General features: G+C 44.5%; 1 protein-coding gene across 1 annotated transcript in view; it reads left to right on the forward strand.

Annotated features, from left to right (window-relative positions):
- LOC115464618 (putative methyltransferase DDB_G0268948) overlaps nucleotides 1-25,441 on the forward strand; it is a 145,557-nt gene that overhangs the window by 82,514 nt on the left and 37,602 nt on the right. Inside the window, 4 exon segments of the mRNA XM_030194980.1 lie at nucleotides 7,221-7,263; nucleotides 7,266-7,337; nucleotides 7,340-7,379; nucleotides 9,547-9,763. Coding sequence (XP_030050840.1) covers nucleotides 7,221-7,263; nucleotides 7,266-7,337; nucleotides 7,340-7,379; nucleotides 9,547-9,763 — 372 coding nt within the window.

The following is a 25,441-nucleotide window of genomic DNA, read 5'->3' on the forward strand; positions in this document are numbered from 1 at the left end:
TCTGCCCCAACCTCTCCCATTCCCATCAATCTTCTGTTCCTTCCCTCTGCCCAGATCCAGCATCTCCTCATTCCTCCCCTTGTCCCCCCTCCAAAGGTCTGGTATCTCCTCCTTGTTTCCCTTGCCTCCTTCCAAGCCCATCAAGTCTGACATCAAGAAGGTTGAAGAAAAGAGGAGACGGGATGATGACATCAAAAAGTTGAAGCCAATTAAGTTAGTCTATGTTTCCCCCTTCCCCGCGCAGCCATCATCTAGTACATTCAAAACAAAGCAAGCAAACCTATGAGCTGCCACATCCTTGTTGTCATTCTTTATTGTTGGTAGCATTTTTATTTAATCTCACTTATTTTCATGTTGGCTTGTGCAGCATATGGATGTACTACTACTACTACTTATCACTTCTATAGCGCTACAAGGCATACGCAGCGCTGTACACCATACCCAAAAAGACAGTCCATTCTCAAAGAGCTCACAATCTAAATAAGACAGGTAACAAAACAACTAGAGGTAAGGGAATTAAAGAGGAGGGGAGAAAAGGCACAGGGCAAGTGAGCAGTGGTTAGGAGTCAAAAGCAGCGTCAAAGAGGTGGGCTTTTAGCTTGGACTTGAAAACGGCCAAAGATGGGGCTAGACGTACATGCTCGGGAAGTCTATTCCAGGCGTGAGGTGCAGCAAGATAAAAGGAACGGAGTCTGGAATTAGCAGTAGAGGAGAAGGGGACAGGTAAGAGAGATTTGTCAACAGAACGGAGTGCTCGAGGGGGGGTGTAGGGAGAGACAAGAGTGGAGAGGTACTTGGGAGCAGCAGAGTGAATACACTTATAGGTCAGTAAGAGAAGTTTGAATTGAATGCGGAAATGGATAGAGAGCCAGTGAAGTGACTTCAGGAGAGGGCTAATGTGAGCATAGCGATTTTGGCGGAAAATGAGTCGTGCAGCAGAGTTTTGGACTGATTGAAGAGGAGAGAGATGGCTAAGTGAGAAGCAGGTTGCAATAGTCTAGGTGAGAGGTAATAAGAGTGTGGATGAGGGTTCTGGTAGAGTGCTCAGAGATGAAGGGACGGATTTTGCTGATGTTAAAGAGAAAGAAACGACAGGTTTTGGCAATCTGCTGAATGTGAGCAGAGAAGGAGAGAGAGGAGTAGAAGATGACCCCAAGGTTACGAGCTGATGAGACAGGGAGAATGAGAGTGCTATCCACAGAAATAGAGAAAGGGGGGAGAGGAGAGGTGGGTTTAGGGGGAAAGATGAGAAGCTCAGTCTTGGCCATGATAAGCTTCAGATGACGTTGAGACATCCAGGCAGCGATATCAGACAGGCAGGCTGAAACATTGGTCTGGATGCTGGTTGAGATTTCGGGGGTAGAGAGGTAGATCTGGGAGTCATCAGCGTAGAGATGGTATTGAAAGACATGGGATGATATCAGAGAGCCAAGAGAGGAAGTGTAAATGGAGAACAGGAGAGGACCAAGAACAGAACCCTGAGGTACTCCGATTGGTAGTAGGATAGAAGTGGAAGAGGAACCACCAGAGTGTACACTAAAGGTGCGAAGTGAGAGGTAGGAGGAGAACCAGGAAAGAACAGAGCCCTGGAATCCTAGAGAAGACAGTGTATTAAGGAGTAGGCTGTGATCAACAGTGTCAAAGCGATAGATCGAGAAGGATGAGGATAGAATAGAGACCTTTGGATTTGGCCAGTAACAGGTCGTTGGAAACTTTTGTAAGTGCAGTTTCAGTTGAATGAAGAGGGCGAAAGCCAGACTGGAGTGGGTCAAGAACGGCATGAGATGAAGAAAGTCAAGACAGCAGCAATGAACAGCGCGTTCAAGTATCTTGGAGAGGAAAGGGAAGGAGGGAGATGGGGTCGATAGTTGGAAGGACATGTAGGTCAAGTGAGGGCTTTCTTAAGTAGTGGTGTGACCACAGCATGTTTGAAGGCATCAGGAACGGTCGCAGTGGGAAAGTGAAAGATTGAGGATATGACAGATAAAAGGGGTAAGAGTAGGAGAGATGGTGTTAAGAAGGTGGGTAGGAATGGAGATCAGAGGAACAGGTAGTTCATTTAGAGGAGGAGAGAAGGTGTGTTTCCTCATCAGTGACTTCGGGAAGGAGGAAAAGGACGGAGGGGTTGGGGAGGATAAGGGAACGGACAAGGGAAGGGACAAGGGGATGTGGGTGGCTTGGTTGAGAATTCAAGGTTTATCTTCTGAACCTTGTCATGGAAGAACTCAGCTAGGGTCCTGAGAGATAGTGAGGGGGAGTTGGAGATGGAGGCACCTTGAGGAGAGAGTTCAGTGTGGCGGAAGAGAAGTCGAGGGTTTGAGCTGAGAGAATTAGTCAGCTGGATGTAATAGTCTTGTTGGCAAGTAAAAGAGCAGATTGGAAGGAGGTCAGCATGAACTTGAAGTGTATGAAGTCAGCAAGGGCACGAGATTTCAGCCAGAGGCGTTTGGCAGAGCAGGCACAGGATCGTAGGTAGCGGATTTTAGAGGTTAGCCAAGGCTGGGGTTTGGTACGCCTTATAGGACGGGGTATGAGAGGTGCAAAAGTGTCTAAAGCAGAGGACAGAATAGTATTGTAGAAGGAGACAGGTTCATTGACAGATTTGGATGGTGCAGTGGTAGAGAAGAGGTTCAAGACATAGGAGGATAGGATAGTAGGGTCAATGGCCTGGAGATTCCTAGATAAATTGGTTAAGATTGGACGGGATTGGGCAGGAGGAAGTTTAAGTGTGAAGGTTATTAGATGATGGTCAGAGAGGGGAAGATCTGAGGCAAAGGAATTGAAGGGAGAGCAGTTATAAGAGAAGAGAAGATCAAGACAATGACCATTCTGGTGAGTAGGGGAAGTGGAGCATAGTTGGAGATTGAAGGCAAGAACTGGGAGACGTAAGAGTTGGAGGGATCATTAGCATGAATGTTAAAGTCGCCAAGGATGAGGGAGGGGAAAGAAGGATCATGAAAGAAGGAAAGCCAAGCGTCAAAGTCGCTGAGAAAGGATGAAAGGGACTTATCAAGGGGACAATAAATAACTGCTATTCGAAGAGGCAAAGGAGAGAATAGGCGGATGGAGTGGATTTCAAAGGAAGAAAAGCAGAGAGTTTGAGGTGGCAGAAGAGATTGAAATTTGGAAGAGGGTGAGACTAATAGTCCAACACCACCACCGCAGCCAGTAGGGCGAGGAGTATGGGAGAAGAGATAACCACCATGGCAGAGGGCAGCGACTGAAGCAGAGTCTTCAGGACAGAGCCAAGTTTCTGTTATGGCGAGCAGATGGAGGCTACGAGAGATAAAGGGTCATGGATATAGGAAATTTGTTGCAGATGGAGCGGGCATTCCATAGGGCGCATAAGAAGGGCAGAGAAGAGGAGGGGAGGGAGGAATAGAGATGAAATTGGAGAGGTCGCGGTGCGACCTGCACAAATAGGTTGAGGGTTGGTGAGGGGGACCAGGATTGTGATTGATGTCTCCAGCGGAGAGAAGAAGGAGTAAGAGAGTGCGGAGGAGAGTAGGAGAGGAGTGGCGATGAAGGCAGCGAAGGCGAGATGAACTCAGATAGAATGGGGAGGGTACAATGGAAGGGATGAAATGTTGAAGGCAGGAAGGGAGGAAGTGGACAAGAGAGATGGTGAGGGAATAAAATCAACGAAAGGGCAATGTATAACTGTAGTGCACAGTGGCTTCGGGTGGAGGAGTAGATTAGGAAGGGACAGTACCTAGGAAGAGAATGTGAAATGGAGCCATATGTAGTGATTCAGGTAGACCCAGGGGCTAGGTAACAGTCACAATCAAAGGTGAGGCAGTGGGCTGCCGGCTGGAGCAGAGGAATAATACAATGTGATGCTGTAGAACAAAGGTGAGGCAGTAGGCTGGAGCTGAAGCTGAGGCTGGAACAGATGAGCAGAGGCTGCAGGACTGGAGTTTAAGCAGGACTGGAGTCTAGGCTGCAGGACTGGAGTTTAAGCAGGACTGGAGTCTAAGCTGCAGGCTTAACAGAAGAACGTACACAGAGGAAGTATTGGTTTCAATCGATTAGAGTACTAATTTGTTCTACATTTTAAATCAGTGTCATTTGGAGGGGCTGTTGTAAAGGGCCACCAAGTGACCAAAAACAGATATCAAATGCAGATTGATTCTATGGCCCCAATGGAAGAGAGTTTAATTCTATTTCCATTAAATTTCAATATATTCCATCTTTATAACACTAGGCTTCCCAAAGGCAGATTACAGGAACAGATGAACAGTTAAGATCAAGAAAACAGGATATTCTCACTGAAATTTCTACATCTGTATGTATAGAACAATGCAGAAAAATGAGCACAAAATACAGAGATAACTGCTTGTTTCTACCAGCTTCCCACATCTAGATTTAAATATCATGAAATAAAAATTGAACATCACTAAAAGCTGATTTAGTGATGTTCAATTTTTATTTCATGGTATTTAAATCTAGATATGGGAAGCTTTCAAATAAATTAAAAAGCTATCAAATAAGTAAAAGGAAAACAACATCTTTGTCCTCCACCTTTGAAGGGCACTGCTAATGCTTAGCCAACTGTCATAGCTTTAGACTTTTTTACAGTAGGACCACACATTTATTTTTAATAATCTTTTGCTACTGCTTTAGCACACAAAACAGCATGGAATGGCCCTGGACCCGTCTTACCTTACCGCCTACAGCCAAGCCAGCCGTTAAAGAAGAAAGAAGAAACAGCTCAGAGCTCACATCCATCAGCCTCCACACAGCCAAGGCCAAGCGCCACCGCCGAACAGTTGGGCTACAGCAGTGCAGCCTGCCCTGCATCGATCACACACCGGGCGATGAGGACCGTGCGCTGAGAGGACCCTGGCCTGGGCCCTGCGTGCCCCCCACATTGCTGCTTGAAGCTAGGAGCAGGAGGAGAAGACTGTTGTTAAAACAGCTCACAACGACCGCTGCGGCTCCGGCAGAGCAGCTCTCTGGATGACTTTCTCCTTCTCGTGGTTTCAAGCACTTCTGCCGGCAGCACAGTGTGGGGACGGGAGACGGGGAATGTGAGGACACTGGACAGCTCACAGCAGCAGGCAACGATGACCGGACGACGATCCTGTTCTAACCGATAGTGGCACTCCACTATTCACCCTCCTCCATTGAGAAAAATGGCCATTTAATCTACCCTCTGTTTTCTGTCCAGTACCAATTCACAGTCCACAAAAGAACATTGCCTCTTATCCCATGATTTTTAAAATGTTCTCAGGAGTCTCTCATGAGGAACTTTGTCAAAGACTTCTGAAAATCTAGATACACTACATCAATTACTTAAATACTAACAATACCATTATATTGATCTATACAAAACCAAACTTTTATCGCCTGACTGCTTAACCTCTTGCTTTAATGATCAAGCACTACCACTTTAAACCTTATGCCAAATAGAGTCTCTCTATAGCCAATGACCTAATGTATGTTACAACCCAATTTATTACTCAGGAACCTTCTTGCAATACCGCATCGCGTTCAAGATCTGCGCATTGTGCACAAAATCATCTATGGAGAAGCCCTTTCCTATATGGACACTCTCATTAACCTAGCCGCCCAGGAATTCCCGATGGTCGGCCCGCTCGTACCTCAATCTCCACTACCCGGCTCCTTGTGGCCTCAAATATAAGACCATCATTGGTTCTTCTTTCCTTATCTCAGCACTCAATTGTGGAACGGGCTGCCTCGAGAGGTTAAATTCACCTCCTGATCACCCGACCTTTAAGAAGCAACTCAAGACCTTCCTTTTTGGCAGAGCATATGCCGTGGGCCCTTCAGGTGCCATGCCCTTTTAACCCACGGCTCTCTCTGTGATAATTTATCACCTCCCCTCTCTTGCTTTCCTCCTCAGTATTTTTTTCTCCCTCTTGTGACCTTGTGTTTTGTACTATTGCTTACATATTAACTATTGTACGCCACATTGAGCCTGCCCTTGGGTGGGAATACTGTGGGATATAAAATGTCATAAATAAATAAATAATGTATTCTTCTTTACCATGTATGTATGCACATGGTGTATATATATATACATATATATATATATATATATATATATATACCATGATCTGTTCCATATATATTATGTTCCACTGTATGTACCATGAATGTATGCACATTAACGCATTACCATCTGTAATCATGTTAACCGGAAATGGCAACCGCCATTACGGCAAATGTAAGCCACATTGAGCCTGCAAATTGGTGGGAAAATGTGGGATACAATGCTACAAATAAATAAATTGGCTCATCTTTATCCACATGTTTATTCACACCTTCAAAGAAATGCACCAGTTATCTTGGTGCATAAAGTTAGGACAACCTTTTTGTTGTCCTAACTTTATGCAGTACCGAGGGGGTCTTTTACTAAGTGGTCGGTAAGCCCAATGCAGACTTTCTGCTCGCTAAACTGGAAGTACCGCTGGGCTACTGCAGCAGCCTGGCGGTAGTTCCCACCCCCAGCACGTGCCATTTCCAGCTCTACAAAAATATTTTTTATTTTTGTAGTGTCAGTGTTTACCCGCAGTAATCGGTTACCCGCTCGGTTAGAGTGGGAGCCTTTACTGCCACCTCAATGGGTAAGTGCTCCCCCCCACCCCGACATAGACATGGTGCAAGTGCTTCACTTGCGCACGGCCATTTCTTTAAAAAAAGGCAGCCTTTTACCCACTGTGGTAAAAGGGGGCCTCAGCACACATCAAAACATGCACAGATGCCAGCACAGGTTCCCTTTTGCCGCAGCTTAGTAAAGGACCCCTTAGTTGGTTAGTGGACTGATTATCACTGCTGGCTGAACCGAAGCTCTGCTCCACTCCTGGGCACACCTAACTTAGCCTGGTAGGGAATGGCCAGTTAGCAGAGATATTCAGTGACACTACCTGGTTAGGTTCTGCTGAATATTTGTGGCTGGCCAGCTCAGCAGGGTTTCAGGAGCCTTTCCTGCCTGGTTAACTACTACTACTACTACTATTTAGCATTTCTATAGCGCTACAAGGCATACGCAGCGCTGCACAAACATAGAAGAAAGACAGTCCCTGCTCAAAGAGCTTACAATCTAATAGACAAAAAATAAATAAAGTAACCTGAGGGTAATACTGCAGCCAATACATTACTTGATAGGCCAATTTTTGATCTTGGCCAATATGTTTATTGATAGTCACACTGAATTGTGGCCTGTTTCCTAAAGTATGTTCTCTTTTCTTCCTCAGATAGATGAACCATTTGATTTAGCACTGGATGTTGGCTGTGGACCAGAAACAGCACTTATCCACTAGCTCCTCATTTTGAGAAAGTTGTGGGTGTTGACAACAGTGAAGCTCAAATCAATGTGCCAAACAGTTGTCTATGCAGCCAAAACTATCCTTTTGGTATGTTGTGCTAAAGAGCTATCATTAAGTGACTGTTATCACTGTTATCTACAAGGCACCATCAATATGCATAGCAGTGAAAAAAAGAAGGAAGTTGCAGACTAAGAGGCAAGGATTTTGTGTATTTAGTTCCTGAGTCCCCGGCCCATGTGAGAGGGAATTCTAAAGGCTTTTATGGTTCTGTGCAGTGAGAGTTCTCCACCTGGGTCCCCAGGAGTAGGGAGAGAAATCTTCTTAAAGACCAGCCAGCCTCCTAGTATCTTTCAGTCTTTGCTTTAAAGCACTAAGAGGCGTATTTTCGATAGGTTACTATGGAACTTTGTAAGTCTAAGTGCTTTGAAAGTGAGCCTCTTAGTAAGCCACTCAAAAGGAAATTAATGTCAACTCTACAGAATTATAATTAAAAATATATGGGTCATTATTTAGTGGCATTTACCTAGATATATAATGCCCCTGAATATGTTTACAGGCTGCCTTGGTACTTTCCTAATACTGTCAGGGCAGTCCCACAGGTGGATAGGGCAGAGTGGCCAATTATCTGATCTGGATAGTGGCAATATTCAGAACTTAGGACAGAAAAAGGCTGGGACCATATAGTCCTCCCCCTCCCACCCCCGGGAAGCTTCCCTCACAAATTAAGTGAGCTGCAGCCTTTTCCCTGTCTATTATACTGCTCTTAGTCACAGTCTGATGATATGGGTTACCCTCATTCACCCACCAAGAATCACTGTAGTATGATTGGTTCTTAGGAATTCATGTTCTCCAACATATTTAAACTCTGGATCTCCCATTCTACCTCGCCATCAGATAGGTCTCACTTGTGAGCTCCTGAGTGTTATGCCTAATACTAATCTTTGGTATCTGACTCTTGCCTACCTTCTACTTTCAAACCTGCTCTGCCAGCCCTGACCTTAGCCTGTTACTGACCACTCTTCTGCTGATTGGTGTTTCTGTTCTCCAAGACTGCCCTGTTGGGCCTGTTCTTGTGCTCATCCTGCCTCCTTTCATCTTGTGACTCGGTCTACTCTGCCTCTGTGGGGGTCAGATATGCTGTGGCAGTCACAGGCAATATTCAGAGGGCACTATCCACTTAAGTACCGATGAATATTGGCGAATGGCCAACTCAGTGAGGTTTAAATACTTTTGAACATCGGGCCCATAATAAATGCATAAGAATAGACACTGGGATCGTCTCTTGAAGTCATTCTCACAGTTTTCTTCCTCTCAAGTTTCTAGGTTATCTTTTAGCAGGATCCCTCTCAGCAATAATCCAGTTCCTCCTCTTGGACCTGAAATAAGACTTCACCTCTACTCAAGGGGAATTCCTATCTGTTTTTTCCCCCAAAACAAATGCAGTGAGCTCTGTGACAGATAACCCAAGATAATAGTGAATCCTATAAGTTAGTAAATGACCCTATGGTAAAGCTTAAAAAAACTGTGTTCCTATTCTATTTCATTTTTGATCAATTAAATCTTTATTAGACCATATATAACACGGTTATGTTTATTGTGAAAACTTGATATACCACCTTATCTGGCAAGCAGGTCAAGGTGGTTTACAAAACAAAATACTAAGAAGTAAAGAAAGGAGCACCAGATTGTACAAATAGGACAGAGACAATCAGCCATACTGATGAGAGAGACATAAGGAAGGTGACATCAAGGGATTTCACCAGGAGAGAAGCATATGGACAGGGGAACATATGGGCATATGCCTAAAAATTGACTCAAAAATCATTGATGCAGTGCTCTGGTCTTGCAAACAGACAGACCAGATGCTAAAGACAAGAACCAACTTACACAGACACCACATTAAATACCTCAATGCTAACCAGGGTGATCTGTCTGTGGAAAAGCACTTTGAAAGACCACAGCACTGCATCAATAACTTTATAGTTAGAATATTAGAAGGAAATTTTAAGACAAGCCGGGAATGTAAGAGCTTTGAAGTTAAAATGATGAAATATTTTGACATGCACCAGACAGAACTTAATGATCTGGGTTTCATATCACATAAACCATAAAATAATACTGCTTTGTCACCCTTTGATCATCTGTCCATCTTTCCTTGTTTCTTAGCCTTCCACCACTCACCTGTATACAGATCTTTGTTTTCTGTTCATTAGAAATACAAGCTTCTTGATTAATCTAGTATCTCCCACTGTAGTATCGCCTTTGTGGAAGCTCTCCCATTTCAAGATGCGTCGGTGGACCTGGTGACAGCTTCCGTGGCTGCCCACTGGTTTGATGTAGACAAGTTCCTAAAAGAAGCTAGTCGAGTTTTAAAACCTAATGGCTGTTTGGCAGTGCATTGTTTCAATGAAAACCTGGAATTACACTATGAAAATGGCCCTTCTGAAAAACTGACAGAGATTTTTCAAGAGGTAAGAGTTGAAATGAAACATCTTCAACATGTTTTTTTTGTAGAAACATTTCACTAAGTGATAGCCCCTATTGAGGAGGATGGATCTGCTTGCATGCATAGGTTTGTAATATGTAACACATGCACATGGTGGGGATTTCACATTACCGAGTAATGCCATTCCTTTTCTGCAAGCTCAGGTTTTTAAAATGGATGCTCTGGCAGTACATGCTGGTGAATACATGTGAACTACTACATGTCTTCATACATATTTTACAAAATGCTCCATGTTTGCCAGACACAGCAAACAGAAAGGAACTATCCAGATGCAAACTATCCAAATGATATGGTGGCTGCTTAAGACTTCTTCCTCTAACCTGTGCTTTTCGTCTGCTTTCCTTGAGATTTACAAGTGATTTTGCACTGGCAATTTATACACCTCTTGCCTATAGAGAGTTTGATCGTGACCTCTGAGGCAGGCGGGTTGTTCCACCGAGATACAGCCAGTGTCAGGTCTGAATAAAGTGTGATTAAGCAACATCTCCTGTGGGGGTTCGTCTTTCAGCCAACCTCTACTTTCTCCTGTCTGTGCCATGTTTGGCAGACCCTTTTGTAAAATACTGGGGATACATCAACATCCTGAACTGCACATGCTATTTGTAGGAATGTGCATTATTTTTTATAAGTCTTAATTAAGTAGGACTTATTTCGTGCCTTTATGAAGAAATTCACTATAGGTGGTGTACAGCAATTATAGCCTGGACATAGGCAAAAAATAGTGACAACTGCAAAACATACAAATTTATTTTATTTATTTTAGTTACATTTGTACCCCGCGCTTTCCTACTCATGGCAGGCTCAATGCGGCTTACATGGGGCAATGTTATAGCATAGTATGCTACTTACAATGTCAACACAATACATTAAACATCTTAACAGACAGTAAAGGGGACATTGCAGAGTTGGAAAATAATAAGGATGATTAACTTGAGAAAAAATTGCACATACAGTCAGTAAACGTGCATATAATTAATTTCGGCTAGAGTACATGGGTAAGCAAGTATGTGCAGCTGATGTTAGTCCATGTGTATGTGACTAGCTAGTTAGTTGCTTCTTCCATTAAAAGCTGGGGAGTAGAGCCAGGCTTTCACCTACTCCCTGAAACAGAGATAATCATGTGCTAGATAAAGCATTTCTATGTGTAGGGGCAACTCCTGAGAAGGCTTGTTGGCACGTGTGATTTCCTTTGGAGAAGGTATGGCTAGGGATGCTCCTTAGGAAGACCTTGGAGATCTTGTTTCTCTTGTACAAACATTTTGTAATAAATGGAGCAATTTAGTTTATTTATTTATTTAGTTATTGCATTTGTATCCCACATTTTCCCACCTATTTGCAGGCTCAATGTGGCTTACAGAGGTCTGTTATGCCATACCAGGATGTCAGATACAATTATTGATGCAGAGAGATTAAGAATGGAAAGAAGTATTAATAAAATAGGTATAGAAAGATGATATTCGGATTAGAGTGGATTGGTGATGTGGTATAGTTAAGCTATGGGGTCTCTTTGTAGGCCTTATTGAAGAGGTACGTCTTCAGGGATTTGCGAAAGTTGGATATTTCATCGATTGCTTTCAGGTTAGCTGGAAGTGCGTTCCACAACTGCGTACTCATATAGAAGGAGGAAGTCGCGTGAACAAGTTTGTATTTTAGACCTTTACAACTGGGGAAGTGTAGATTAAGAAATTTTCGTGATGATCGTTTGGCATTTCTGGGAGGCAGGTCCACGAGGTTTAGCATGTAGGACGGGGCATCTCCGTGGATGATTTTGTGTACTATCGTGCAGATTTTGAACGTGGTCCATTCCTTAAGTGGGAGCCAGTGGAGTTTCTCTCTTAAGGGTTTTGCACTTTCATATTTTGGTTTTCCAAATATGAGTCTGGCAGTGGTGTTTTGGGCTGTTTGTAGTTTCTTAATGGTCTGTTCTTTTCATTGCAGTAATCCAGGTGACTTATTACCATTGATTGTATCAGGATACGTGGAGGGGCATAATTGAACGAAAACGTCTATCTCCATGGGCGTTTATCTCCGAGAACGGGTCCGTGAAGGGGTGGACCGAACTGTATTTTCGAAAAAAATAGACGTCCATGTTTTATTCGACAATTTGTGAGCTGGGCGTTTTTGTTTTTCAGTGATAATGGAAAATGAAAGCGCCCAGCTCAAAAACGAATAAATGCAAGGCATTTGTTCGTGGGAGGGGCCAGGAGTCGTAGTGCACTGGTCCCCCTCAGATGCCAGGACACCAACCGGGCACCCTAGGGGGCACTTTTACAAAAACAAAAAAAAAGGTAAAAGAGCTCCCAGGTGCATAGCACCCTTCCCTTGTGTGTTGAGCCCCCCAAATCCCCCTCAAAACCCACTGCCCACAAGTCTACACCATTACTATAGCCCTAAGGGGTGAAGGGGGGGCACCTACATGTGGGTACAGTGGGTTTGGGGGGGGGTTGGACGACTAAGCATTAAGCAGCACAATTGTAACAGGTAGGGGGGGATGGGCCTGGGTCCACCTGCCTGAAGTCCACTGCACCCCCTAACAACTGCTCCAGGGACCTGCATACTGCTGCCAGGGAGGTGGGTATGACATTTGAGGGTGAAAATAAAAAGTTGTGAAACATCATTTTTTGTGGTGGGAGGGGGTTAGTGACCACTGGGGGAGTCAGGGGAGGTCATCCCCGATTCCCTCTGGGGGTAATCTGGTCATTTAGGGCACTTTTTGGGGCCTTATTTGTGAAAAAACAGGGTCCAGGAAAAGTGCCTAAATTCTAGCTACAAACGCATACTTTTTTTCCATTATCGACGAAAGGCGCCCATCTCTGTTCGGGTGATAACCACGCCTCAGTCCCGCCTTCACCACGCCTCCGACACGCCCCCGTCAACTTTGTACACTTCCGCGATGGAGTGCAGTTGAAAACGTCCAAGTTCGGCTTTCGATTATACCACGTTATTCGTTTTTGGGAGATAAACACCTATCTCCCGATTTAGGTCGCAATATAGGCGTTTTTGTCTTTCAATTATAAGCTGGATAGTAACATAGTAGATGACGGCAGAAAAAGATCTGCACGGTTCATCCAGTCTGCCCAACAAGACAACTCATGTGTGCTACATTTTGTGTATACCCTACTTTGATTTGTACCTATGCTCTTCAGGGCACAGACCGTATAAGTCTGCCCAGCACTATCCCCGCCTCCAACCACCGGCTCTGGCACAGACTGTATAAGTCTGCCCAGCACTATCCTCGCCTCCCACCACCGGCTCTGGCACAGACTGTATAAGTCTGCCCAGCACTATCCCTGTCTCCCACCACCGGCTCTGGCACAGACCGTATAAGTCTGGCCAGCACTATCCCCGCCTCCCACCACTGGCTCTGGCACAGACCGTATAAGTCTGCCCAGCACTATCCCTGCCTCCCAAACTCCAGTCCCACCTCCCACCACTGGCTCTGGCACAGACCGTATAAGTCTGCCCCGCACTATCGCCGCCTCCCAACCTCCAGCCCCGCCTCCCACTACCGGCTCTGCTATCCAATCTCGGTTAAGCTCCTGAGGATCCATTCCTTCTGAACAGGATTCCTTTATGTTTATCCCACGCATGTTTGAATTCCGTTACCGTTTTCATCTCCACCACTTCCCGCGGGAGGGCATTCCAAGCATCCACCACTCTCTCCGTGAAGAAATACTTCCTGACATTTTTCTTGAGTCTGCCCCCCTTCAATCTCATTTCATGTCCTCTCATTCTACCACCTTCGTATCTCCAGAAAAGGTTCGTTTGCGGATTAATACCTTTCAAATATTTGAGCGTCTGTATCATATCACCCCTGTTTCTCCTTTCCTCCAGGGTATATATGTTCAGGTCAGCAAGTCTCTCCTCATATGTCTTGTTACGCAAATCCCATACCATTCTCGTAGCTTTTCTTTGCACCGCTTCGATTCTTTTTACATCCTTAGCAAGATACGGCCTCCAAAACTGAACACAATACTCCAGATGGGGCCTCACCGACTTATACAGGGGCATCAACACTCCCTTTCTTCTGCTGGTCACACCTCTCTCTATACAGCCCAACAACCTTCTAGATACAGCCACCGCCTTGTCACACTGTTTCGTCGCCTTCAAATCCTCAGATACTATCACCCCAAGATTCCTCTCGGGATCTCGGGAAGAAAGGTTTTACTCTTTTGAGTTTCCACATGGAGTGGAACATCTTTTTCGTAGTGTTCTTCACGTGAGTTTCTAGTGTGAGTTATCGATCAATGGTGACTCCAAGAATTTTCAGGTTGTTTGAGACAGGAAGAGAAAAGTTTGGAGTGGTTATGGTGGTGAAGTTGTTTGTATTATGCTGTGAGGTGAGTACAAGACATTGTGTTTTCTCAGCATTCAGTTTTAATTGGAATGCATCTGCCCGGGAGTGCATGATTTGGAGGATTTGGAGGCTTTGGTTGATCTTGTTGGTGATTTCGTCTAGATCATGTTTAAACCGGATATAGATCGTGACATCGTCTGCATATATGTAGGGGTTGAGGTTTTGATTAGCTAGTAATTTAGCTAAGGGTATCATCATCAGGTTGAAGAGGGTGGGTGAAAGGGGGGATCCTTGGGGGACTCCACATTCGGGTGTCCATGGGTCTGATGTGTCCGCGTTCGTTGTTACTTGATATGATCTTGTGGTCAGGAATCCTTTGAACCAGTTCAGAACTTTACTGCCAACTCTGAAGTATTCTAGTATGTGTAATAGTATTTCATGATTGACCATGTCAAAGGTACTGGACATATCAAATTGTAAGAGGAGTATGTTGTTGCCAGTGGCAATTGATTGTTTGAATGAGTTCATTACAGACACTAGAACCGTTTCTGTACTGTGATTCGACCGGAATCCTGATTGGGACTTGTGTAGAATTGAGTGTTTATCTAGGTAGTCGGTGAGTTGTTTCATCACCAAGCCTTCCATGAGTTTGGTTATAAGCGGAATTGATGCTACTGGGCGATAATTGGTTAAGTCCATTGTATTTTTCTTAGCAACTTTGGGTAGCGGGGTAAGAAGGATGTTTCCTTTATCAGTGGGGAATAGGCCATTTTTTAGCATGTAATTTAGGTGATTCGTGAGGTCTGTTGTGAATTGTTGAGGGGCAGATCTGATAAGGCTAGAGGGGCAGATGTCTAATTTGCATTGGGACTTGGCATATTTTTCAAGCAATTGTGAGATTTCGTTGGGTGAGAGCATTTCAAAGTTAGTCCATGATCGGTCTGCTGGGTATTCCCCAGGTATTGGGTCTAGACATTCAAGGAGGTTGTTGGGTAGCAGGAGTCGCAACTTCATAATTTTTTCTTTGAAGTAGTTTGCTAGATTAGTAGCAGATGGGGTGTTTGTGATGTTGGAAGTGACCGGTGTAGTATTTAGTAGTTTGTTTACGAGTGAGAAGAGTTTGTGTGTATCCTTGTAGTTTGGTCCAATTTTGGTTTTGTAAAATGTTCTTTTAGTTTTTCTGATGGTATATTTGTATTTTCTGAGTAGTTGTTTCCAGTCTTTGAGTGTGGATTCGTCTTTTTTCTTGTTCCACACTCGTTCTAGTCTTCTGACCTGTGTTTTTAGTTCTTTTAGTTCTTCATTAAACCATGGTATAGAGTTATTTCTGTGTGAGGTTCTGGTTTTAATCAGTGCAATACTGTCTAGTACCGTTCTGCATCTGTTATCCCATTCGCTAAGAAATAGGAAGGAATCTGTTAGAGCTGTCCATTTGTCGTTGTAGAATTGTTGCCAAAATATTAGTGGGTCTATTTTGCCTCTTGTAGTATAGGTTTGTTGTTTTTGTTGGGTATTTTTTGTTTTCCAGTGAAGGGAGAGGTTTGCTCTGTAGTGATCCGACCATGGTGTGGCTGTCCATTTTGTGTTTATTAGTGTGAGATTTGGTTCTGATGAGAATTTGTAGGTGATGATATCTAGCGTGTGCCCTTTGTTGTGGGTGGGCTACATGTTTGGCCAGTGGAGTTCCCATAGTTGAAGGAAGTCCTTGCACTCGCATACGTTGCTTAGGTTGGTGTCTTCAAGGTGAAGGTTGATGTCGCCTGCTATGAGAAGGTTTTGGGAGGAAACACAGGTGTTTGAAATGAAATCCATAAAGTGCGTTTGGGATTCTTGCCAGTTGTTTGGTGGTCTGTAAAACAGGATAAGGTCTAAGTGGTCATAGAGGGTTGGATGACTGATTCTGACTGAGGCTATTTCAAGTTGGGGAAGAATGGATTCGGCTACTGTTGTGACTGTGAATTGGGAGCTGTATATTATAGCTATTCCTCCTCCTCTTTTTCCGTTCCTGGTCCAGTGGGTAATTTTGTATCCTGGAGGGCACAGCTCTAGGATTATGGGATCTTTGGGGTCGTGGATCCAAGTTTCATTAATAAGTAGGAAATCAAGATTGTCAGTTGTGATCCAGTCGGTTATTGTTATGGTTTTGTTAACTACCGATCTGGCGTTTATATAGCCAATTTGAATTAGTTGGTGGGGTTCCATTGGGTTCGAGGTTGTAATGATTTCTATCAACTGTCTGTCTTCTTGGAGTATGGGTTTGTTGGTTCCCTTCTTTCCTTTCTGTTGATAGTGTCCGTGAGTAGTGGATTTACCGTGTGATTTTTTGTTTTTTTGTATAATTGTGTTGTGATTGGATTGTATGTAAGGTTTTTGTACTGTGGGAATATTACCGTCTGTGAGAGGGGATGTGAGTGCATGGTGGATTAGTGACAGGCAGTAGATGATGATTTATCTATTTATAATTTATCCTGGGCTTCAAAATTTAGGATAAAACTAAATCTGGAAAAGACTAACTTTTTAGTACTAACTACTTTGCTAGATCATGATCCCTGCAACTGTTTTATCATTGACTGTAGTACTTATCCCCTGTAAACCACTCTTAGAGTACTAGAGGTTATTATAGATCGACACCTAACCTTTGAACCTCAGGTGGCCATTGTCATCACCAAATCTTTTAAATTACTTTGGTGACTGAAGCGTAAACCCTTCTTCTCAACTCATATTTTAGACTACTTGTCCAGTCTCTTGTTTTGTCCCAGTTTGACTATTGTATTTATTTTATTTGTTACATTTGTATCCCACATTTTCCCACCTATTTGCAGGCTCAATGTGGCTTACATAGTACCGTAGCGGTGTTCGTCGGTTCCAGTCTGAACAAATACAAAGTGTACATAAGGACAAGGTGTGGTTGTGGTAGAGTGGGGATCGTATATAGTAGATACATTGGGGGAACATTAGGTAGGAAGAGGGAGAGTTGGGATGAATCCATTGCTTCTTGGTGTTGTTGTGTAGTTGGTGTGGTTGTTCTTATGTTGGGTCGGTGGGGCATGCTTTTTGGAACAGGTTTGTTTTTAGTTTTTTCTGGAACTTTAGGTGGTCGTACGTTGTTTTTATTATTTTTGGTAGTGCGTTCCATAGTTGTGCACTTAAGTAGGAGAAGCTGGATGCATATGTTGATTTGTATTTGAGTCTTTTGTTGTTTGGGTAGTGGAGATTCAGGTATGTTCGACTGATCTTGTTGTGTTTCTGGTTGGTAGGTCTATGAGGTCTTTCATGTATCCAGAGGCTTCGCAGTAGATAATTTTATGGACCAGGGAGCAGATTTTGAAATTCTATCTACATTGGTTGCAAAGAATGTGTGTTGAAGAAGTTGCAAACTGTGGCTAGACCTGTCCTTCATGTGCCACTCTTTGGCAGGACCACTCCACTGCTGATTTAATTACACTGGCTTCCCATTATAGCCAGGATTATTTTCAAACTCTGTGCTCTTATTTGTCAGATATTATAGGTTACTGCCCATTACTCTTCCTTCTCGCAATGCCACCTTTGGTGCATGAGACTGCTTGTGTCTTCATTTCCCTACCTGTAAGAAAGTAGCATATAAGTCAGTCTAATCTGTCACGTTTACTTACCAGAGTACCAAGTAGTGGAATTCCTTGCTGAAAATTATAAAATCACAGTATGATTGTTTAGTTTTCCTCAAATGTTTGAAATCTTTCCTTTTCCTGTTATTTGATAATAATGCCTAGTTTATTCTGCCTGGTTGAGTTTGTTTTGCTTGAACTCCCCTTCCTTTCTCTTCTGTTTGTTTTACCCTCAGTTTTTATGTATCAGTGGTTCTCTACATTTCTTCTCCTTTGGGCTTATATATTCTATTTTATATTGTGCTGATTCTTCTTGCTTGTTAGCCACATTGAACTTGAATTTGTAAGAGAAAATGTGGGATATAAATGTCATAAACAAATAAATCTGCGTCAGCCCAGGAATTGGCATTTTGCAACCAAAATATAAAAAAAAGTTTTGCCAGAGTCTTCTGGAGCATGTAGCGCGCACCGCGCATGCGCGGACCAATTTCCCGCCCGTCATGTGAGCACATTCCCTCAGTTTTCTTTTTTCCGTGTTGAGGTGCGGTTGTTTTTTTTTTTTTTATCTCCACTCCTCTCAGGCCCAGGAAAAGAGTCTTTGCAAATTTTTTGCTATTTTGTTCTAATTTCTCTTTATTTTACTTTATTGTCAGTTTTCAAAAAAAGAAAAAAAAAAGAAATCCTGTAGTGTCTTTCACATTTCTTCACTTTTTAAAGTTTCCTTTGTTTTTCGACACGGCCGGCTTAGGCCGCGCGGTCGGGTTATTCCCTTTTTTTTGTGCCCTTTTTTCTTTTAACAGGCACAATCATGTCTTTTGATTTCACTGAAGCTGTTTTTCCTTCCATGTCATCGAAGACACCCAGCGGCTTGAAACGTTGTACTCGGTGCAACCAGACCATCTCAGGTACCGATACCCACGCCTGGTGTATCCAGTGCCTTGGGCCTGACCATAGCCCAGCTGCTTGTAGTCTGTGGTGAGGTCCCTGACTTCGGTGCTGCCTGCAGCATTGGTGTCGACTGCCACCCAGGTCGACTCCCCATCGACATCAGTGGAGGAAGCTTCACTGTAGTCCAGGCGGGCGTTGACTTCTCGGCACCGCCATTGAGGACGTTGCTCCTCAGCGTCGAGGCAGGCTCAGTTTTGGACTGCTCTAAGGGATGTCTTGTCCGATACTGAAGATGAGCGTTCGTGGGAGGAAGAGGAAGATCCCAGGTACTTTTCTTCTGACAAGTCCTATGGGATTCCTTCTGAACCTTTTCCACTGGAGAGTCTATCCTTTACCTCCTTTGTCCGGGAAATGGCTACAGCTATTCCCTTCCCTATGGAGGTTGAGGATGAGCCCAGGGCTGAGATGCTCGAGGTCCTGGATTATCCTTCTCCACCTAGAGAGGCTGCAATGGCTCCTTTGCATAATGTACTGAAGGAAGTGCTTATGCGAAACTGGTCGTTCCCTCTGTCTAATCCCGTGATCCAGAAAAAAGCTGAATCCCAACATCGGATCCACGGTGAACCTGGATTGATGAGGTCTCAGCTACCTCACAATTCCGTGGTGGCGGACTCCATCCTCATAAGAGCCAAGAGCACTACGGACTATGCCTCGGGGCCCCCAGGCAGAGAATCTACAACCTTGGACTCTTTTGGGAGGAAGACTTATCAGGCCGCTATGCTCGCTGCCAAGATCCAGACATACCAGCTCTTCACGAGTGTCCACTTGCGGAACTCGGTGAGGCAACTGTCCAGCTTGGTTGATGCACTCCCTCTGGAGCAGGCCGAGCCTTTTTGCCAGGTGGTCAGGCAGCAGAAGGCGTGTCAAAAATTCCTGGCAGGGGTACGTTCGACACTCTTGTTGTAGCATCCAGGATTGCTGCCCAAGGTATAGTGATGCGCAGACTCTCATGGCTGCGTGTCTCTGACCTGGATCATTCGGTCCAGTAGAGGATGGCGGATGTTCCTTGCCGGGGGGATAACCTTTTTGGTGAGAAAGTAGAGGATTAGTTGACCAGCTCAAGAAGCACAATGATGCTATGGATTCTCTTTCCCACCGGGCGTCTTCTGCTACTACCTCCTCATCTAGGTGGTTTTTTGGAGGGGTGCTCCCTATTCCTATGCTAGGTGTCGGTACACTTCTGTTTCTCGGCAGCCTGCCCAGGCTCAGTCCCAGCGTGCTCGTCTCGTCAACAGTGTGCACCTAAGGCCATTGCGGCTCCCCAGCAAAAACAAGGGACAGGCTTTTGACTGGCTCCAGTTCAGCATAGCCTCAATAAACGTGTCCGTACCGGATGACTTGCCGGTTGGGGGGAGGTTAATGTTTTTTCACCAAAGGTGGCCTCTTATAACCTCCTACCAGTGGGTTCTTGAAATAGTCCGGTTAGGATACACCCTCAATCTGGAATCCAAGCCTCCAAATTGCCCACTGGGAGCTCAGTCCTACAGCTCCCAGCACAAGCAGGTACTTGCAGAGGAACTCTCTGTCCTTCTACAGGCCCAAGTGGTCGAACCCGTTCCACTAGGGGATGAAAAGCTGGGATTTTATTCCAGGTACTTCCTTGTGCAAAAGAAAACAGGTAGGATGTGTCCCATTCTAGACCTAAGGGCCCTGAACAAATTTCTTATTTGAGAAAAGTTCAGGATGGTTTCCCTGGGCACCCTTCTTCCCATGATTCAAGAGAACGATTGGCTATGATCTCTGGACTTAAAGGATGCTTACACACACATTTCGATACTTCCAGCTCACAGGAAGTATCTTCGATTCCAGCTAGGAACACAGCACTTTCTGTACCGTGTACTGCCTTTTGGCCTGGTGTCTGTGCCCAGAGTGTTTACCAAATGCCTAGCTGTAGTCGCAGCATTGCTATGCAGACTGGAAGTGCATGTGTTCCCTTGATGATTGGCTGGTGAAGAGCTCCTCGAGGGAAGATGCTCTGGAGTCCATTTTATTATTAAATTCTTTATTTATAAATTTTTACATCTACATCTATAAAACATAAATGTTACAGAAATTTGGAAATTAAACATTACATGGTAATAAATATTACCGAGAAATCTTAGAGAAAAATTTTCTTACATTAGTCCACATTGCTTGAATCAAGATCTAAGAAATTATAATATAAGTAACATAATTTTAATACTAGTCAGCGGAAGGGTGAAACGTACTTGCACAGCCAAACATTAACAGCATTATCTTATTACGGGTTCGCCTCCAAGGGCAAAACACTTCTTTCTTTTGATTCAATAAAATCCAACAACTTCGTAGAGTTAAAGAAGAGGTAGTTAATCGAATTTAAAGTAATACAACACCTACAAGGAAATTTCAAAATAAAGGTTCCCCCTAACTTTAAAACTCTAGCTTTGTAAGTCAACAATTCTTTTCTTTTCCTCTGAGTGGCACGAGCCAAATCAGGGAAAACTTGTATCCTATGTCCCAAGAATAAATCACTTATATGTCTGAAATATAATCGAAGAATATTATTTCGATCAGGTTCAAGCACGAATGTTACCAGTAATGTTGTTCTTTCAGAGATAAATTCAAGAGAGGTTTCCAGGAACTCTGTTAAATTCAATTCAGCAGGAGGATCAGCTTGAATTTTATCTTTAGGTAATCCGGGTTTTCCTGTAATATATTGAGTTCTTGTTATAGGCGGATATGCCTCCTCCGGAATCCCCAGTACATCCTTAAAATATCTTTTAAGCATATCCGTTGCATTTATCAAAGGGGATTTCGGAAATTTAAAAATCTTAAATTATTCCTTCGTCCACAATTTTCAAGGTATTCAAGCTTTCTGTCCTGGATATCTCTTTCCTTAATTAGAGCTTCTGTGAGATTATGCAATTTCTGAATTTCTCCTTGATTTGTTGAGATCTTAACATTCTGTGTCTGAATCTGGTCTGAAAATATCTGATTTGATTTTTTTAAGTCAGTTATTTCTCTATTAACTGAGGTATTCATTTGATTCAAAGTGCTATTCACTCCCTGGATAGCGTCCCATAACATACTCATTGTAACTACCGCTGGTTTTTTTGTTCCTCCGGTACTCACGGTCCCGATCTCCTGGGCAGTTATAGCTGGTTCACAAACGGAATCCTGCATCGTTGTTTCTCTGCCTGGGGTTGAAGTCCTCATGGGTCCTCCTTCAGACGCTGAGGCTCCAGGAAGTTCCATGGCCTCTATGCGATGTGACCCCATGAGTGTAAAATCGTCTCCGGGTCGCGGAGGTGCGGTATGGGAGGGAGGACTCAACGTTACTCCCTCTATGCTGCACTCAGTCCTCGATAGGGCCGGGTCGTTTGAGGTGGAAGTTCGCTCACCGGGAACTGCCGCTCTGAAGCTATCTAAAGTCGTCTGGCGCAAGGCGGGAGTTAACTGCGGGACCATGGAGGTAGGAACCGCTGCTTTCCCCTTTCTCTTTCCCATCGCTAGGTCGGAGAAATTTGCCTTTCGTCAAGGCGTTTAGAGCAGGTTCAAGAGCTTCGATTCCTGACTTCCGCTCTTGTCGCCATCTTGATTCCTGGAGTCCATTTGAATGACTATTCAGGTGCTGGAGCTACTGGGGTTTGTCATAAATTATCCCAAGTCCTATCTCACCCCAGTCCAAAAATTGGAATTCATTGGAGCTCTGCTGAACACTCAGACAGCTCGAGCTTAACTCCCTGAGGCAAGGGCAGACAACCTTCTGTCCCTGGTGTCCATGGTTTGAGTGTCTCAGCAGGTCACGGCTCGGCAGATGTTGAGACTTCTGGGGCACATGGCCTCCACAGTTCATGTAACGCCCATGGCACGTCTACATATGAGATCAGCTCAATGGACCCTAGCTTCCCAGTGGTTCCAAGCTGCGGGGGATCTAGAGGATGTAATCCAACTGTCCACCGACTTTCGGATCTCTCTTCAGTGGTGGACGATTCAATCCAATTTGACCATGGGGCGACTATTCCAAGTTCCTCAACCATGAAAAGTGCTGATGATGGATGCATCTCTCATGGGATGGGGATGTAGATGGGCTTCACACTCAGGGAGCCTGGTCATTTCAGGAAAGAGGTCTGCAGATCAACCTCATGGAATTAAGAATGATCTGGAATGCTCTAAAGGCTTTCAGAGATCAGCTGTCCAACCGAGTAATCTTTATTCAGACAGACAATCAGGTTGCCATGTTTTACACCAACAAGCGGGGGGGGGGGGGGGGGGGGGGCAGCGGATCTCGCCCTCTGTGTCAGGAAGCCGTCCAGATGTGGCTTTGGGCATGTTGTCACAGCATGTTTCTCCAAGTCACTTATCTGGCAGGCGTAAACAACAGTCTGGCCGACAGGTTGAGCAGGATAATGCAACCTCACGAGTGGTCACTGAATATGGGTGTAGTCCACCCCCTCGGTGGATCTTTTTGCCACTCAGATCAATCACAATGTCCCTCAGTTCTGTTCCAGGCTTCAGGCCCATGACAGACTAGTGTCAGATGTCTTTCTCCTACATTGGGGGGCAGGCCTTCTGTACGCGTATCCTCTCATACCTCTAGTAGGGAAGACTTTACTGAAACTCAAGCAAGACCGCGGAACAATGATCCTGATTGCATCCTTCTGGCCACGTCAGATTTGGATCCCTCTTCTTCTGGAGTTGTCCTCCAAAGAACCGTGGAGATTGGAGTGTTTTCCAACTCTCATCATTCAGAACGAGGGGTCGCTTCTACATCCCAACTTCTAGTCTCTGGCTCTCACAGCCTGGATGTTGAGAGCTTAGAATTCGCCTCCTTGTGTTTTTCAGAGGGTGTCTCCCGAGTCTTGCTTCCAGAAAAGATTCCACGAAGAGGTGTTACTCTTTCAAATGGAGGAGGTTTGCTGTCTGGTGTGATCCTCTTTCTTGTCCTACACAGACCATGCTTGAATACCTTCTACACTTGTCAGAGTCTGGTCTCAAGACCAACTCCGTAAGAGTTCACCTTAGTGCGATTAGTGCTTTTCATCGCCGTGTAGAGGGTAAGCCTATCTCTGGACAGCCTTTAGTTGTTTTTTTTTTTGTTTTGTTACATTTGTACCCCGCGCTTTCCCACTCATGGCAGGCTCAATGCGGCTTACATGGGGCAATGGAGGGTTAAGTGACTTGCCCAGAGTCACAAGGAGCTGCCTGTGCCTGAAGTGGGAATCGAACTCAGTTCCTCAGGACCAAAGTCCACCACCCTAACCACTTGGCCACTCGGCCACTCCTGCACATGAGAGGTTTGCTTTTGTCAAAGCCCCCTTTCAAACCTCCACCAGTGTCATGGGATCTCAACGTCATTCTCACTCAGCTGATGAAAGCTCCTTTTCAGCCACTGAATTCCTGCCATCTGAAGTACTTGACCTGGAAGGCAATTTTCTTGGTGGCTGTTACTTCAGCTCATAGGGTCAGTGAGCTTCAGGCCTTGGTAGTACATGCACCTTATATCAAATTTCATCACAACAGAGTAGTCCTCCACACGCACCCTAAGTTCCTGCCAATGGTGGTATCAGAGTTCCATTTGAACCAGTCAATTGTCTTGCCAACATTATTTCCTCGTCCTCATACCCGCCCTGGTAAAAGCAGTTTGCGTACCTTGGACTGCAAGAGAGCATTGGCCTTTTACACAGTCCGCCCAGTTGTTTGTTTCTTTTGATCCCAACAGGAGGGGAGTCGCCATCGGAAAACGCACAATCTCGAATTGGTTAGCAGATTGCTTTTCCTTCACATGCTCAAGCTGGGCTGATTCTAGAGGGCCACATCACGGCTCATAAAGTTAGAGCCATGGCTGCGTCAGTGGCTCACTTAAAGTCAGCCTCCATTGAAGAGATTTGCAAGGCTACAATGTGGTGATCAGTCCACACATTCACATCTCACTACTGCCTTCAGCAGGATACCCGACGCGACAGTCAGTTTGGGCAGTCAGTGCTGCAGAATCTGTTCGGGGTCTAGAATCCAACTCTACTCCCCTAGACCCATTTTTGTTCTGTTCCAGGCTTCACTCTCAGTTAGTTGTTTATGGATTTAGGTCAATCTAAGTTATGTCCTCGCCGTTGTGAGGCCCAATTGACCAATGTTCATTGTTTTGCGTGAGTGTTGTTGCTAGGGATACCCCACATGTGAGAACAAGCAGCCTGCTTGTCCTCGGAGAAAGCAAAGATACTTACCTGTAGCAGGTATTCTCCAAGGACAGCAGGCTGATTGTTCTCACAAACCTACCCACCTCCCCTTTGGAGTTGTTATTTGCTTCTTTTTATGCTTTTTGATTTAACTGAGGGAACGCACTCACACGACGGGCGGGAAATCGGTCCATGCATGTGCGGTGCACGCTGCACGTGCTGATTCCTGGGCCGACACGGACGTTGACCCACATATGAGAACAATCAGCCTGCTGTCCTTGGAGAATACCTGCTACAGGTAATTATCTTCGCTTATCCAGTGAGTGGAACCGCTGAAATCTATGGTACATTCATACTATATTGGAGGTAGTTTATGTAATAGATTAGTAAAGACCTCCTAAAAGATTGTTGCAGTTGCTTTTTGGTACTACATTGATGAAACCATATATATAATAGGATCATTTCTTCGATCATATACAGCTATATTTGCTTAATAATACAAGTATCTAAGCTCTCTTATAGCTATAGTGTGAGGTCTAGATCTGCATTTAAACCATGTAGAGTTACTGTATTGAGATTGAAGATATAACGTTGTTCCTCTTGTAGCAATAGGTTCTCTATGTCAAGTAGTGCCGTTTGAATATTTCTACTGTGCTCCTGTGCTCTATTAGTCTGGTTTT

Source organism: Microcaecilia unicolor, chromosome 3 (genome assembly GCF_901765095.1).
Source record: "Microcaecilia unicolor chromosome 3, aMicUni1.1, whole genome shotgun sequence".
In the NCBI taxonomy this organism is placed as follows: domain Eukaryota; kingdom Metazoa; phylum Chordata; class Amphibia; order Gymnophiona; family Siphonopidae; genus Microcaecilia; species Microcaecilia unicolor.